Here is an 18097-nt window from a genome sequence, read left to right as displayed (position 1 = left end):
AAAGTTTAGTTGCGGGCCCCATGAATTCTAGTTTCGCTACTGGGCAGCACGGTGGCATGTGGGCAGCACGGTGGCATGTGGGCAGCACGGTGGCATGTGGGCAGCACGGTGGCGTAGTGGTTAGCACTCTTGCCTTGCAGCACTGGGTCCCTGGGTTCATATTCCAGCCAGGGCACTATCTGCAAGGAATTTGTATGTTCTTCCCGTGTCTGCATGGATTTCCTCCCACACCCCGAAAGCATAGAGATAAGTTAATTGGCTTCCCCCTAAAACTGGCCCTATATTACGATACTTACATTTCACGATACATACATAGACATGACTATGGTAGGGATTAGATTGTGATCCCCTCTGAGGGACAGTCAGTGACGAGACTATATATACTCTGTTCAGTGCTGCGGAAGATGTCGGAGCTATATAAATACGAAATGATAATAATAATACAGGCTGGATCCCTAGCAAATGAGATTTATCAGTGCTTAGTGCTGATGGTAAAGTCACTGGCAATAGATAATGCCCAACAGTCTCTGTTAATAAATACAAATCACTACCTTAGGGCTGGATCACAATGGGACACTTTTGAGCAGCGTTCCAGTGCTTTTCTGATCGCCAGCACTGTGACATGTGTATCCCTATGGGATCATTCTCACTGCTACGCCTGTAATTAGTATAAATTGCAAAACAGTGGCGTACCTACTATAGGGCTGCAGGTGCTCATAGCACCGGGTGTAGCCATGGCTAGGGGTGCCGCTGTGGTGCTCAGCCACTGTCTTCTGCCACCTGGGACCTTTTCTCATAGCTTGGACAACATTTGGGAAAATAGCAGCAGGCAGTGCAGGAGATTGTACTACTTCCTGCACTAGATGAAGCACCCCTCCCCCTTCCTGTCCCACAGGCAATGTGTCTCCTCGGTCTCTACACACAGCCTGCAGTGAGTGAATGTGCAGAGCAGGAGGGTGAGTAGAGAGAATGATTGCTGTGCTGCAGCAGGTACATTAGCAGGGAGAGGTGGCAGGCTGTGTTTAGTGCTTCAGAAGTTGCCTGTCATTAGAAGCCATGTGCACTGGCTGTTGTAATACCATAGTGCCCTGGACTATTGATAACTTATCCTGATCAGAGTAATTAATAATGCAGGGCAGTCTGCTGTTGCAGGTGCTGACAGCCGACTTCTGTAGTGAGCAGAGAAGCAAGCTTTAGTACCGGGTGTCAAATTCCCTAGGTACGCCACTGTCGCAAAATAATTTTGGCAGCGATCACGATGCGATTCTCATTTTCATAGCAAATCGCTAGTAGCAGGGACTTCCACTAATATCTCCTATGTGTCACCTGTCTGACATTGAGGCACCAAAGTGACACAGTACTAAGGATGTCGTCACCTGTAATAAAAGTCAGGGAGAGGAGAGTTTTTACCATGGGCATACACTGACGCAATAATTTCTGAAGTAATATTGTAAAAAAATAAGCAATTTTGTTATGTTATTTTCACTACAGTTCCTCATTAAGCGACTATGCAGATGACCTTGTCGAGAGAGCACAGAAGGAGGTTAGTATGCTCTGCTTTACTGTAACAGGTAAGGCTCATGTTTGCAGGCGTTATTCATTGCTTGCAGTATGCCTGCCAGTACACGCTCCAGCAGTGGCCTCTACCTCTGCCTCTGACACAGGAGACCTGGGTTTGAATCTTGGGTCTTCTTGTTCAGTACGCCTAGGCCAAGACTCCCTAACACTGCTAATGTGCCCTAGTGGCTGTAGCTCTGGTGCTTTGTGTCTGCCAGGAGAAAAGCGTGTTATAAATGTTCTGTGTCTTAAAGGATACTTTAACACTTAATTAAATTAAAAAAGGACGTCTAATGTGTGTATGGGGAGTTGTGCGGATCCTTATCCCGTGCCCCGGCCTCTCCCTCCGTTCGCCAGTAATAATTCAGTTCTTTCTCTTCCTGGTCGGCACGGTTGGTAACCTCTGACCCGGATATACTGCACTGCACTTTGCAACCACGTCAACGTGCTGACGTCATATGGTGTCGCCGGGGAGCATGGTCACAAAGCGCCTTAGCGGACATACTACGCAGGTGCAGCATGCTCCGACCACGCCAACCAGGAAGAGGAAGAATTGGATTACTACCGGAGAACGGAGGGAGGCGCCAGGGCACGGGAGGTGCGGTAAGGATCCGCACAGCTCCCTATAAACATATTAGGCATTATTTGCATTTAATTTATCGCTAAGGTATCTTTTAAGAAAAGCAAATGTTTCTTTTTACAGCTGGTAAATTATAAGTTAAACATTTGGTATGAAAACAAGCCAAGAGTTGTCTACGTAACAGCTAGCCAAATGGAAAAAATAAGCTTTGCATATCTTCTATGGTTAATATTTTAACCGAGGCTTCTAGTTTGTTAATACATCATATATGAAATAGTAGGTACCATGAGGTCATTACCTTTGCACTCTCAAACTGGTCACAGTCAACAAGATACGTGCAAACCATGGTTCCTGTCCGGCCTAAAACACAGAATACAGAGCTAAGAAGCGTAATGTGACTAAAAACCAGTAAAAACCACACAAATTGTGTCACCGTGAGAAGATAAATGGCTGCAGGCCTGGATCCTCATTTTGATACATTTGATCAGTTTTGAAGTCCATCCAGGGACGGATCTAGGGGAGGGCAGGTGGGTATCTTGCCCCAGGCGCAGTTTGTTAAATTTTTAAAAAGGCAGCAAAATTTGGATGGGGAAAAAAACACTTGGCAGTTGGCAGCATTGATAGGCGGGCACGGGAGTGTGACGCGTCGGCGCGTCTGGCTTATGTGTCGCTGGTAATGACGTGTGACACTCGTGATTACCAGCAGGGAGATCTTTAGCTCCTCTGCGGCATTACCCCTGTTCTACCCCCCTCCCCGTGTTTAGCAATCCCCCTCCTCTTCCTCTCCGAGGGTAGCGATTTACTGACCTCCCCCCCTTTTTTGCAATCCCCCCTTCTTCCCCTCCAAAGGTGGCAATCTACTGACCCCCCGTTTGTTGCAATCCCCCCTTTCATCCACCTCCGAGGGTGGCGATTTACAAACCCCCCCCCCCCCCCGTGTAGCGCCCCCCCCCCCCCGTAGCCAACCCCTGCTTGGTGTAATAATACATACCGAGCCTTCAATCCTGAGGATGGATGTCACACAAGCTCTGCGCTGCAGCTCCGTCTTCCCTGCCGAGGACACACTCGGCTTGGTGCCATCACTAAGCCACGTGTCTGTGTCCTGACAGAGAAGAAGGAGCTGCAGAGCTTGTGTGACATCCGCAGGATCGAAGGCTCGGTATGTATAGTTACACCAGGCAGGGGATGGCTGCAGGGGGGGGGGGGAGGTCGCAACACGGGGGGGGGGGCTTTACTAAATTGCCACCCTCGAACAGTAGGGATAAGAGCATAGGCGCCAACACCTGACCTTGCCACAGGTGCAACTTGGTCTAGATCCGTCCCTGAGTCCATCTCTAACTCATACCCCTTCACAACTGTGTAACGCCAGTAACTCATACCCCTACACAACTGTGTAACGCCGGTAACTCATACCCCTACACAACTGTGTAACGCCAGTAACTCATACCCCTACACAACTATGTAACACCAGTAACTCATACCCCTACACAACTGTGTAACGCCAGTAACTCATACCCCTACACAACTGTGTAACGCCAGTAACTCATACCCCTACACAACTGTGTAACGCCAGTAACTCATACCCCTACACAACTGTGTAACGCCAGTAACTCATACCCCTACACAACTGTGTAACGCCAGTAACTCATACCCCTACACAACTGTGTAACGCTAGTAACTCATACCCCTACACAACTGTGTAACGCCAGTAACTCATACCCCTACACAACTATGTAACACCAGTAACTCATACCCCTTCACAACTGTGTAACGCCAGTAACTCATACCCCTACACAACTGTGTAACGCCGGTAACTCATACCCCTACACAACTGTGTAACGCCAGTAACTCATACCCCTACACAACTATGTAACACCAGTAACTCATACCCCTACACAACTGTGTAACGCCAGTAACTCATACCCCTACACAACTGTGTAACGCCAGTAACTCATACCCCTACACAACTGTGTAACGCCAGTAACTCATACCCCTACACAACTGTGTAACGCCAGTAACTCCTACCCCTACACAACTGTGTAACGCCAGTAACTCATACCCCTACACAACTGTGTAACGCTAGTAACTCATACCCCTACACAACTGTGTAACGCCAGTAACTCATACCCCTACACAACTATGTAACACCAGTAACTCATACCCCTACACAACTGTGTAACGCCAGTAACTCATATCCCTATACAACTGTGTAACGTCAGTAACTCATACCCCTACACAACTGTGTAACGTCAGTAACTCATACCCCTACACAACTGTGTAACGCCAGTAACTCATACCCCTACACAACTGTGTAACGTCAGTAACTCATACCCCTACACAACTGTGTAACGTCAGTAACTCATACCCCTACACAACTGTGTAACGCCACTACGCCAGTAACGTATACCCCTACACAACTGTGTAACGCCAGTAACTCATACCCCTACACAACTGTGTAACGCCAGTTTATTTCCTGATAAATGAAAAAATATTTACACTGGAACTAAGGGCAGCAGCTAAATACATTGAATTGTTTTAAAGTAAGGCCTAGTTTCCCAGTACATGAGGTTTTTTTATGCATTTCACAAGGTAAAAACTTGCATGCTAATTAAAGTTTATGGGCTCATTTGCATTACATTTCCGTTGCTTTGTGGGGAAAAAACTGACAGCCTGATGAATTTTTCCCATGACATGTTTGCATCTAAATCACACTTTTGGCTAAAATGAAATTTCCAGATGGGAAGAGGCGGGGTTATTATTCCCTCCTATCACCCTTCATCGCATGCAAACTCTCACTTGTAAAATGCAAACATGCAATAAGCCTTTAAAGGAACCCTGAGCAGGACCCAAAAAATGCCAAAATGAACTTACCTGGGGCTTCCTCCATCCCCTCGTAGTCCGTGAGGTCCCTCTGCGTTCTCTGGGCACCCTCTGTTCTTCTGCTGGTGTCTTCGTTAGCCTGGCAACTTTGCATGTGTGTTTTGCGCATACGTGTTTCTCAAAAGAATGAACCGCACATGCACAGAATGCTCACAGGGATGGGCGCATGCAAAGTTCTACACGACTCCTCGCGAAGTCGCCAGGCTAACGGAGCTACCAGCGGAAGAACTGAAGGAACCCAGAGAATGCAGATGGACCTCACAGACTACAAGGGGATGGAGGAAGCCCCAGGTAAGTTCATTTTGGCATTTTTGGGTCCTGCTCACGATCCCTTTAAAGCACACCTGAACTGAGAGGGATAGGAAGCTGCCATATTTATTCACAGTCAAACAATATTTATCAAAATACTAATTCTCAAAACTAGAAGTTTCGTTTGGACGGGCCTGGCGGTCTGGATTGAGATAGGGGCAGGGCAGAGTTATAAATCTTTCGGCTGGTAAAACAATTTACTTTTGTATTTAATATTTATAAATATTTTAGCAGTTTGCCTAGAGTGCAGATGATATATTCAGATTACACACAAAATAAACATAACAGCTTTAATGGCTAAGTGTGTGACTTTTTTCTGTACCTTTTCCCCCTTTACAGTGAATGGCGATTACATTTTTTGGATCCTCTGCCATCCAGGAGCGTACACTGGCTGTATATTTCAGCATGTCCCTAGGGAGAACCCACAAACAAAATGTATAGCCTCAATATATTACAGGCTGCTTAATAGTATACACAGAACTCTGCCTGCTTCAGAGGAGCTTAAAATCTAATCAATTTAATATTTAAAAATATTTGGAAAGCAGACAGAAGGCAGGTCTTCAGAGGACCTGGGCCCATATCCAATTCACTTTTTCTCCTGAGTTTTCTCCTAGGAGATAATTTTTCAACTACTTTTTAAAATAACATTTAAGCATTTGAGCATAGTTCCCAACTCTCCCTCTTTTGGAGGGACAGTCCCTCTTTGGGAGCCGTGTCCCTCTGTCCCTCTTTCCTCCTCATTTGTCCCTCTTTCAGGACTTCATCCCTCTTTCTATGTAAATATTTATATTTCTCTGCTAAAAAATGTGTTTGATTGACTCTAAACGTTATTCCCATCCTTTAAATGGATATATTACTAATTTTAAAATGTTAATATGAAAGAAAATGAACCAGGATAGAAAGCACCAGTGTGGTCTGAATTATAAAAAAATCATATTTTTCTTATGAAATCTTTATGGTATGCGTGACTAGAAGTGTGACGGCCGGGGGCCTGATCAAGGGCGTGGCAGGGGCATGGCTTAATTGTGCCTCTTTCTCATGTCAAAAAGTTGGGAAGTATTATTTAAGTAGTTTTTTCTTTTTTTAGAGCAGAGAGGAAGTTCTGAGTTCAGGTCCACTTTAAATGCACTTTGAGGTGCAAGCAGAAAACTGTGCTTACTCACACAAGTAGTGAGAGGTCTGGAGAGGAACACCTTGCCATATGAAAAGGTGGGTGCATAACCTTGTTGTTAAGCCACACCTGTAAAGAAGTAGTAAAGCCCAAGAGTGGTTTGCACACCATTTGTGATGCTGAAGTGTTTTTTTTTCTTCAAGACATAAGTCAACACGATAATTGACAATAGTTTTGGGGCCCGTGGGGGGTCCCCTTCATCAGATAGTGCAGTCAATCGTATATAATAAAACCGCAGATGTCCCTGCATCATCCTGTCCGTTTCCGTGGGTTTTTGCTACTGCGCATGTGCGCAGCACGGACAACCGTTAGGTCAGGAGACGGGGCCAGGGAGGCGGACGGGTGCGTGCAGCGGACGGGTGAGTGGCTGATGGGTGCGTGCGCCGCAGATGGGTGCGCACATACGCACTGACTTGCGGAGGCGGTGGCTGCGTGAAAAGACCTAGAGCCCGTTTTAAACGGGCTGAGGTCAACTAGTAAAGAGAATAAAACACTTCATGATCACAAACAGTGTGCAAACCAATCTTGGACTTTACTACTTACACACAAGTAGTGTACTGTTATATGATAAGCTACTTTTGTATGTGTAATCACCATTTTTGTGTGTAATATACTGCTATATTCCAAACTGCTTTAAAGTTTTTCAGAAATTATCTTAACATATAAAAAAAAAGCATAAATACAGAGAAGGGAATATAAAGAGTTGAGGATGGATTTACACTTGTCAGTGGCTAAAACGAACACAATTTTTGGACAGTGTGTGCATTTGCCTGTATTGAACCGCACATATTTTTTTAGAGTGGCAAATGATTGTAGTTAGAAAAATGCACATGGTTTGCGAAATAATGCTGGACTGCTGTAAGTTTTATACCCACATGCAAAATTCACATTTAAAGGGATACTGTAGGGGGGTCGGGGGAAAATGAGTTGAACTTACTCGTGGCTTCTAATGGTCCCCCGTAGACACTCACCGATGCTCCGGCCCCGCCTCCGGGTCACTTCTGGAATTTCAGACTTTAAAGTCTGAAATTCCAGCTGTGCTTGCGTTGCCGTGTCCTCGCTCCCGCTGATGTCACCAGGAGCATACTGTGCAGGTACAGACCATACTGGGCCTGCGCAGTACGCTTCTGGTGACATCAGCGGGAGCGAGGACACGGCAACGCAGGCGCGGTGGTTTTCAGACTTTAAAGTTTGAAATTCCAGAAGTGAACTGAAGGCGGGGCCGGAGCATCAGTGAGTGGCTGCGCGGGCACAGGATGTCTGCGGGGGACCATTAGAAGCCCCGGGTAAGTTCAACTCACTTTCCCCTGACCCCCCTACAGTATTCCTTTAACTCAGGATTGAACTCCATCCCAATCAGTAGCTGAGAACCCCTTTCCCATTAGAAATTTTAACCTTTTCTCAAATAGATCATCAGGGTGGTCTGTATGGATGATATTGTGATGAAACCCCTCCCACAGTGTGATGTCATGATTATGGTCCTGACAGTTTGCTGTCCATGAATCTTGTTGAATTGTGGGAAATAACGGCATTTTTCCAACTGCCAAGCAAGCAATATCACCCTCTGGGCATGGAACTCTCAGTAATAAACATTCTGTAAAAATCACCTGACAGAACTAAAGATGTCACCACCAGTGAATCATTTCAGAATGTAAATCAGGGAAAGGAAAGAATTTACAATGAAATATACGTATTGTAAACAATAAGGAATTTTATTCATTATGTTATTTTCACTACCGTTCCAATTTAAGTCACATTAGTTTTAAACTGCAATGTGATTTTGAATATGGGAAAATGCCTGCAATTTTCACAAGTGTGAACCCTGCCTAAATTGTATTGTCTCTAGAAGGAGATCAGTTGTTCAGAATAAAAGCAGACTTACTCCAAAGCTGGTACATTATGATCATCTATGAAAACTCGCTCCACTCTGTAATGGAAGTATTTAGGGTCATAACCCTTTTCACCTTCAAGAAAAAATTGACATACTGTCAGTAAATAGATAAAAAACGAAGTTAACAAAAATTTACCTTGGTAGAACTTTTCAAATTACTTGCGCTTAAAAAGTGCTGGTAGTGTAAACCAGCCCTACGAGTCACTTCCAGTCATCCTCATCTCATAAACTTATTGCACCCATCTCTTAATCCAAGCTTGATGCTACAGTATTTCAATACAAAAGTGACTTTTAACCAATGGAATTGTTTATCGTTGGAATTTATGATTTTCTTTGAAATACTTATATCCTTTGGTAAATCTACTACTTATGCTAGCAAATCCCTAAAAAGTCTTAAATGACCGTATGTTTGTAAAACTCCAACCCAAACAGGGGATGTGAGTAATTTATTACCTTATATATTTTGCATTATATTTCCTATGGTCAAAAACAGATCATTCTAAATATACTTTCTGTTTTGTGACTTTATTACAATAGACCTAAAGAGAATCTATATCTTTAAAAAGTGCCCCTGGGGGTAGCTTGGATCCTATCGAAGCTTCCCCCGTCCTGCTCCGCCCCACGGTGGTCTCGCTGAGCCAATCCGAACAGCAGTCATGTAAATATTTACCTTCCAGGCTCCAGCGCAGGCGCAGAAGCAGTTCTCGGCTCGGAATCAGGCAGAAATAGCAGATCCCAGTCGAGTCCGCTCTACTGCGCAGGCGACTTGACTGGGATCGGCTATTTCCGTCTGATTCCGAGCCGAGAGCCGCAACATGCGCCTGTGCTGGAGCCGGAGACGGTAAATATTGCAGGCGCTACTGCGCCACAGCCTGACAAATGGTCGACTGTGGCTTACGAGGGGCAAAGCGAGACCACCGTGGGATGGAGGAGGACAGGGGAAGCCTTGTTATGATCCAGACCCCTCCCGGGGTAAGTACCCCCCAGGGGCACTTTTTAAAGTAACAGAGTCTCTTTAAAGCTTTAGGATGCAGAGGAGGTGCAACGTCTCTTAAGGCCGGTTTTATACTTGAGGCGTGCGTTTGCGGCGTGATGTCCCGCCGCTTCCGCATTGCACCGCAACACTTCCGCATTGCACCGCAACAAATCACAAACATATGACCCTGTGGCAGAGTATGCTGACAGGGTCATATGCATAGTGCCGCCCCCCACACGCCCCTCGACAAGGTCCTTCAGCACCCAAGGCTGAGACACCAAAGTGCGCCCCTCCATCCCTCCACCCCAGCCGTCACACACTGATTATTATCAGACTAAGAAGCACCCCAGGGCCCCCAACACCTTCATCTCTAGTTATCTGGCTTGTAGTCACTTCCATGTATCTTCTTTTCTTATTTCTTTCTGCTTTAAACACAATTAGGAATGACAGCTGAATGAATTGTGCGCCCCCTCCTACACTGCGCCCTGAGGCTGGAGCCTCTCCAGCCTATGCCTCGGCCCGGCCTTGCCCATCACCCAGTGACATAATTCTTACTGGACAGGAAGTACATCACTGGGGTTCCCGGGGATTCCCAGTCCTATTCCTGTTGTTCCACGTATGCGTGCCTCAACCAGGGCCCCATACCTTTTTAAAAGGTATGCGTCACCCATTGACTTAAATTACTTCTGTCTGGCGGCAACGCACTGTTGACTTTATGATGGCTCAGCAGCGGAATGGTGCACTACCGGCACAACGAGACAAGTGTTCTAGGCCCCATTGCCTTGCAGTTGCATTACTCTGCAGTAAAACAGGGCAACACAACACGCTCTTGCAATGCAAGTGTAAAAGGGGCCTCAAGCTTTGAATCATGGGAGAAAAGCTGAACAGAATGAAGGTATACAATTGTCAAACTGGGAAGCAGTAAAAAAAGGGCTAATGGACAAAAAGGGCGCCACCATAGACTGCAATGCAAAATATCGGCTATTGGGCGCCCAACAGGAAATTTGGGCGCCCGAGAAATAGCGGTTGCAGGGATCGTGTTAACAAAAGTTTTCGTTTACAGAATAAGGTTTATTATAAATATCGTTTACAAGTTCGTTTTGACTTTGTGGTTTCCTTATTTTTTCGTTTTTTAAATTTCGCTTATAGGAGCTTTTACTTATTTTTCCATTTTTAAATTTCGCTTTCAGGACTGTAACAAGTAAATTTTCGTTTACACTGATTTTATCATTTAAATTTGTTTTCATAAGTATAATGCTTAAATATCATTTTCAACCTTATTCTATTAGAAATACATTGCTTTTGGTATCAACTTTGTTTTTTACACTTATAATGCGTCGATTAAATTACTAATATATCGCTTTTAATATTACCATTATTTTAAGATTTTTAGTACGTGATTGTAAGGCTATCTATTCTATTATATACAGGTGTATATATATATATATATATATATATATATATATATATATATATATATATATATATATATATATACACACACACACAGTGGCTTGCAAAAGTATTCGGCCCCCTTGAAGTTTTCCACATTTTGTCACGTTACTGCTGGCTGGCTGGCTATGCTTATTCAATGATAAACTAGTGTAAGTATAGACACATATCAGCCACATACTGAGAAGTACTTACTGCACAGGTTGTACACCTTATAGTGATCTTTATGCTTGGAGTCCAGAAACCTTGCAACTTCCTTTGAAGTAAAAAGTACAAATGTTACTGAGATAATTTGAGATATTAAATGGGAAATGGGAGATTTAGAAATGATAACACATAGCATAGTGCAGAACAAGAGTAATATGCAACATGCTTCTATAGTAATATAAAAGCAGACTTCTGATCAACATGCACTGCTGCTTCTGCAGTCAAGGGGTCATTGGGTGTCAGTCGTGTGGCCTGCTTTGCTATTATTATTGTACTTATTGATTTATAAAGCGTGAATATATTCTGTGGCACTGTACAAAGTAAGAAACAAACATGGGGTACATAATAATACAGACATTGGTGTACACCAATATATAAAATACAGAATTGGTACAAAAATCAGGGGCGTAACAATAGACCCTGCAAGGGATGCAGCTGCAGGGGGGCCCAGGAGCCACAGGGGGCCCTGTCCTGAGAGACTTGTGGCAAGGAGAAAAAAAACGTTCTGTTCTCTGCACAACTGCTCTAATAACTGCATCTGCTCAGCCACTGATAAGGAATCATACAAAGTTTTGCAGACAAAGATTTGTAGACAGTCCCTATTCAGTGTTCAGCAGGGTCTTGTGTACAGGGCTGCTGTACCTAGCCTATCTTCCTCAGCCCAAGTGCTATGTCCTGTAGTGATGCTTAAAGGGATGCTGAAGAGAGAGGTATATGGAGGCTGCCATGTTTATTTCCTTTTAAGCAATACCAGTTGCCTGGCAGCCCTGCTGATCTTCTTCCTCTAATACTATTAGCCATAGCCCCTGAACAAGCATGCAGCAGATCAGGTGTTTCTGACATTGTCAGATCTGACAAGACTAGCTGCATGCTTGTTTCTGGTGTTATTCAGATACTACTGCAGAGAAATAGACCAGCAGGGCTGCCAGGCAACTGGTATTGATTAAAAGGAAATAAATATGGCAGCCTCCGTATACCTCTTACTTCAGTTCCCCTTTAAGGAGTCTGGGCACAGAAAGAAAGCGCTTTCTGCTCTCTGCACAATTGTTCTAATGACTGGTGAGGGTGGAGTTTGGCGGGAGGGGGCCCCATCCAAAGTTTCGCAGGGGGGCCCAGTGATTTCTAGTTACACCCCTGTTCAAAATACAAAATTAGTAATAACAGTGACATAATTAATATGAATAAATGTGTAACAAATTCAAGACACAAAAGAGTGGGAGAGCTCTGCCCTTGCAAGCTTACAATCGAAGGGCCTGTACACACTGCTGCGCTTGCGCTGTGCTTTTAAAATCACATGCATTTTTTAATTCGCAAGGTCTTTTGAAAAATCATGAAAATCATGAAGACCCGTACACACTGGTGTGATGCGATTTTTCTATTTTCATGAAGGCTTTGCAATTTCAAAATCGCATGCAATTTTTAAAACGCAGCGCAAGAGCAGCAGTGTGTACAGGCCCTAAAGGAATCTAAAGCAAGCCCTATTGCATTCAACAGCTGAGGCCTGAATGTCTTCATTAATCAGTTCAAGAGAGTCATGAAAGTCGAAGACAGTAAAACTCCTGCAAGGACACAACAAATGAGCTTTCCCCAATCTATCTTCCGCAATCGCCTATCGCAAAAAGAAACTACAGGAGCGAACAAGCGTTAAAAGGATCATGGTAATTTGCGTGAAAGTCAATGGGGATATGGTCAATTGCTCGTCCAGTGATCCGTCATGACGGTCGTTCAATTTGAACAATCATTGCGGGTTGTCGGATGCCGTCTCTATGACGACAGAGTCATATGAGCCGGTCAGGAACCGCTTTCATTGGCGCCTGACCATGTCTATCAATGTAAGCCTATGGGAGTTGCTTACATTGATATACACGGCCAGGAGCCAATGAAAACTGCTCCTGATCGGCTCACAGGGCTCTGCTGTCATAGAGACAGGCAGAGCAAGTGAGCTGAGACGGGACACGGCAGGGATTCAGTTGCGAGATCAGCGGGGATTTTAATCACAGTGGTCCTTACGTAGTTAAAGGAATTCTGGAAGAATCTGATTGGACTCAACCCTGACACGTGGACAGTGCTTTTTAATTCTCTTTGAAAACTGCAGTGTACTATTGTCAGCACCTAAGAACACCTACCTCTATGGGATTCCTGTAAAATGACTGTTTTCCAGAAGATGGGAATGACATGGCTATAATGCGATCTGTTAAGGATAACATGAACATTTACTAAACAATCTTTTTAAAGATACCTAGAAATCACAAAATAACACAAAATAACTAGAATGTTTACTGATGTACAGTATGGGAAGATTCTCACACAACTTTGATAATATTGGTTCCCAACTAAGCAGATTTCTCAGTTTGTATGAAATAAGAGATTTGACAACTGAATTTTTGCTATGATACACAGTTTGAAATCATACTGGGCTTCCTGAGAAAAAAGCTCATTGCGAACATAGCAAGGATATGTGCCTCCTACGTGAGTCAGCCAGCAGTGCAAAGTCATCTAATCTCAGAGTAACAGCTCTTGTGTAAACGTGAGAAGATTACAACTTTCCAGCTATATATGTGAATATGTTCATTTATCATATTTCATGTATATTTGATGAGATAAACTGTCTTTGTGTTAGTACTGAGGACTAGAATATGATTTATCGAAGTCTGCATCAATAAGCAAGCTTAGATTTTTTTTACAATAAATGCAAAGTAAATACAAAGACTACAAAAACCATGCACAGCCACATTGGGCATCAGTGCTTGTGGAACCTGCAAATGCATCCAGGAGGTTATGTACATCCCAAATGAAGACTAACAGACACTCAAAAGAATAAAGAGATTTCAAAGAAATACAATGAATATGATTTATATTAGAAATAAAAAACAAACAGATACTTAACTATGGAGAGCATAAATGGAGGTCGGCAGTGAATGGATTGGGTGCAGAGCACTGAATAGCCTCACCGCCGTTTTGCAATATTGGCGCTTCTACGTAGATTCTGTAGAAGTGCTGATATCACAAAATGACCGTAAGGCTATTCAGTGCCCTACATCCACCGACTGGTTAACACAGCTTTACTGAATCGTTAAATCAAAAATGACCAGATCCAACACAAACCTGTGACATAGGTGAGGTCCAGGTCAAACCCATCTTTCTGATACCGCCTCTTGTTTTCAGAAACCTATAGGAGAAAATATTAAATCTAATCTTACATACAATTTGCATTCCTTATGGCAGCCATGATTGCTTCTGATAATGACTCAATGAGAATTTCAGTTTTATTAAAAAGAAGCTAAAATGAAGCAGATTAGGTAGGAATAGGTTAAGTTTTCCTTGTAGGTTGTCACCAACAGATCAAGGACTCTGATTGGTCTCTTTGAGCCACTGCTTCACTTTGGCACCTGATTTACTCCTAAGTGATATTTTCAAACTTGTCATTAAGATGCCCTTAAAATCACCAACAAGCAAGAAATACTTATAGTTTTGCTATTTCACCTACTTGTTCTTGGTACTTTTTCAATTACAAAGTGCTGACAATTTATTGTAAATAGAAGATGAAAAATGACCTCCTAGGGAAAATTCAGGGGAGGAAGTGAATTGCATATGGGCCTGTGTGTCTGTCATACAGCTGCCAACCAACAGACAGGACAGTTTACCTATGCAAAAGAGATTTTCTGTATCACTGAGGGTGAGCTTTTCATGGCTTAGCTCTGAGGTCCCCATACACACAGGGCCGGTTTCAAGGCCACTGGGGCCTCAGGCAAACTTGATCTAGCGGGCCTCCGAGCTGCCCGCTCCCTTCTCCCACTTCCTCCTGGATACTCAGCAAGAGAACCTTTTCCACCTCAGTGTAGGCAGCCATATGCAATAGCCATCGTTTTACACTGGTTCTTATATATCGCTGGCTCCCCTCGCTCTGCATCCCAATGCCCGGCATACTCAGTGGCACTTGCACTCATATGAACGTGGCTCGCAATGATGAGGCAGGCGAGCGGTGAACTGTCACGGCACTCGTATACTTCAAATACAGGTAGTGATTACTTCCTATATTTGAAGTATATGTGCGCCGTCACTGGTCACTACTCGCCTCCCTCATCACTGCGGGCCACGCTAATCTGACTGCAATGGGATGCAGTCAGAGCGAGGGGAATAAGGCTAATTATCTGACTGCAAGCCTGAGTATGCCGGGAGCTAGGAAGTGGCAGCGGAGCAAGGAAAACTGTGTCTGTGTGAGCAAGCTAGCAGGACTTGTGGGCAGCACATGTGGTGGGGTACAGTGACGCGGGGGCCCCTGGAGTGGTGGGGGTCCTGGGGCAATTGCCTCCCTTACCTCAATGGCAGTGTTGGCCCTGCATACACATAAGAGAACATCCACTAAGTCTATGTCTCCTGATGTCTTTAGATGGAGATGCTGCTCTATGGGGAAACTCTTGATTGGACAAAAACAGATCAGACGTCTGTTGCTTCTCCATAATGAGCTGGCATTGCCAGTGTTTGTGGATTTCCCCTGCCCTCTTCCTCCACCATAAGCATGATCCTGTATACTTGCCTAAGATAAGCTCTAAGTTTATGGGGCATTCAAGTCTATGCAGTCAACCAGTTTACTGCATAATACGGAGTGAAAGTTGCCTCTTTTGTGTATATATCGTACTTGTCTTTCAGTTTAGTTCAGATGCAATGAAAAGTAAGATTATTTAAAGAAAATGTTGTAGTTCTGATAATAAAGAAAAACCCCAACAAGTTAGCTGGGTTCCTTGTAGCCCTATACTTCTACAGTAAATGTAATCATGTGACCATCTGACCTGCCGCAGCTTCAATTTACTTTCACTGTGGCGTCTCTTCCTGTGGGAATGCCCCCTTAGAAATCCACTAACAGCCTTTTGCTTCTCATAATTGCACAGCAAGCTGAAGTGAGGCAATCTCTGTTTCCTAAACAGATGTACATTTCAGTTCTGTTCATTGGGCCACTCTGTTCATTGGGCCACAGGGAAGCCAGGGGAATTTCCCAGAGCTGTTCTTTAAAGTTGAACATAAAAAACAGCGCCTGGAAATTTAATTTGGGTAGCCAGAAATAGCTGATAGTAGAATATTGGTAAAATTACTGATTTTCTACTCTTGCAGTACTAATGGGGGTAGTAAAATATTGGTAATACGTATCAATATTCTGCTAAAGCTAAATCTAACCCTATTTATTTTCACACCGAACCCACCCTTTACAGATGATTAACCTCAACTGCTCCCCCCCCCCCCCCCCCAGACCCAGCTAACCTTAACCTGCTGCCCTCCAGGCCTAACCTAAACCACCCTTCCCTCCCCGATTGGCTAACCTTAACCCCCTTTCTCACAGCTAACCTTAACACCACAACCCACCCTTCATCCTCCGCCAATACACTGCAAAAAACAACAATTTCTGGGTGCTATTGAAATACCGGCAATGTGGGGAAATTTGGGTGCGTGCTGCATCTGCAAAATGTCTCCACATTGCCAGTATTTTAATGGGCACCTATGGCGGCATCCAAACGTCCGTCAATCGTGAGCGACCAAGTTGTTTCCTCTTTAAAGTGTGCTCTACAGACAGACATTAGTCACAAATGAGACAACACAAGTGTATCTTAGCCAATGAAGTTTCCATCATGAGTCCAAATCAATCAGGCCTTACCATTCTCCGGGTCACCTTCTCCAGCTGTTTCTTCTGAGAAGCAAGACGGAAGATTCTAATCAAGATGAATATTCTCAACGCTCGGAAAAAGTTCACCAGCCTATGAAGAGAGAGATGTTTCATTAATGCCTATACAACTCTACATTTATCTACATAATGCAGATGTTTTTACAAGATTTACAATTGGAAGCAATCAGTAATATTTTGACTTGCACTATTTATAAGATAAAAATGCATACAATTAAACAGGGAGCTATGATAGAGCTTAATCAAATGACTGCAGTTTTTGGTGGACCAGTGCCTCTTATTTATAGGCAGTGTTAGCAGCGCTTTTCGGCTATGTTCCCACTAAAGCAAAGACTTGAAGCAGAGAAAAAGTATGATATAATGAATTGTATGTGTAGTACGGATAATAAATAGAACATCAGTAGCAAAGTAAAGAGTCTCATAATTGTATTTTCATTTATATAGCTTTTCTATAACACTGCATCATACTGTCACAGTTGCAGTTTTAAAACCACAGAAATAATGACCCTTTGTATTTTTCTACAGTAAAACCTCAGCTCAAGCGGTCTCTCACTGTTTCTTGGCTGTTTAACCACTTAACAACCGCCTAACGCCGATAGGCGTCGGCGGGTCGTTAGTGGTATAGCATGCGAACTGTAAACAGGCGGGGAAGAAATCCCTGCTGTTTACATCACACGGCGCTGCTGTGCAGCAGCGCCGTGACGTAGATCGGCGATCCCCGGCCTCTGATTGGCCGGGGATCGCCGGCATATGATAGGCTGAAGCCTATCCTTCAATGCGCAGGACGGAAATCCGTCCTGCGCAGCCCATGGAGGGAGAGCGAGGTAAGGGGAAGGAGGGAGCGCCAAAAACACTGCGGAGGGGGGCTTTGAAAACAGCCGGCGACGATCAGACCCCCCAGCAGGACATTCCCCTAGTGGGGAAAAAAGGGGGGAAGTCTGATCGCCAAGGCTCAATCCTGATCGGTGCTGCGGGCTGGAGAGCCCACGCAGCACCGATCACTGCAGAAAGCCCTGGTCCTTAAGTGGTTAAAGAGGAACTCCAGTGAAAATACTGTAATAAAAAAAGTGCTTCATTTTTACAATAATTATGTATAAATGATTTAGTCAGTGTTTTCCCATTGTAAAATCTTTCCTCTCCCTGATTTATATTCTGACATTTATCACATGGTGACATTTTTACTGTTGGCAGGTGATGTAGCTGCTGCATGCTGGTTTGCAGTTGGAATCAGCTGTAAACAGCTATTTCCCACAATGCAACAAGGTTCACAGACAGGAAACTGCCAGGAGTACCACGGTCCTCAGAGCTTCTTGTGGGAGGGTTTTCAACACAATATCAGTCATACAGCGCCCCCTGATGGTCTGTTTGTGAAAAGGAATAGATTTTTCATGTAAAAGGGG

General features: G+C 44.1%; 1 protein-coding gene across 2 annotated transcripts in view; it reads right to left on the bottom strand.

Annotated features, from left to right (window-relative positions):
- LOC137543984 (phosphatidylinositol 3,4,5-trisphosphate 3-phosphatase TPTE2-like) overlaps positions 1-18097 on the bottom strand; it is an 86573-nt gene that overhangs the window by 19739 nt on the left and 48737 nt on the right. For both annotated transcript variants that reach the window (XM_068265040.1, XM_068265039.1), the window contains exons 7-13: positions 16671-16770; positions 14129-14192; positions 13150-13214; positions 11012-11072; positions 8380-8461; positions 5649-5737; positions 2436-2497 (exon numbers count right to left, since the gene is read on the bottom strand). In XM_068265040.1, coding sequence (XP_068121141.1) covers positions 2436-2497; positions 5649-5737; positions 8380-8461; positions 11012-11072; positions 13150-13214; positions 14129-14192; positions 16671-16770 — 523 coding nt within the window. The remainder of the gene's footprint in view (positions 1-2435; positions 2498-5648; positions 5738-8379; positions 8462-11011; positions 11073-13149; positions 13215-14128; positions 14193-16670; positions 16771-18097) is intronic.

This window comes from Hyperolius riggenbachi, chromosome 2 (assembly GCF_040937935.1).
Source record: "Hyperolius riggenbachi isolate aHypRig1 chromosome 2, aHypRig1.pri, whole genome shotgun sequence".
Lineage (NCBI taxonomy): Eukaryota > Metazoa > Chordata > Amphibia > Anura > Hyperoliidae > Hyperolius > Hyperolius riggenbachi.
The sequence above is the reverse complement of the archived record's forward strand: the minus strand, read 5'-3'. Positions and strand labels throughout refer to the sequence as shown.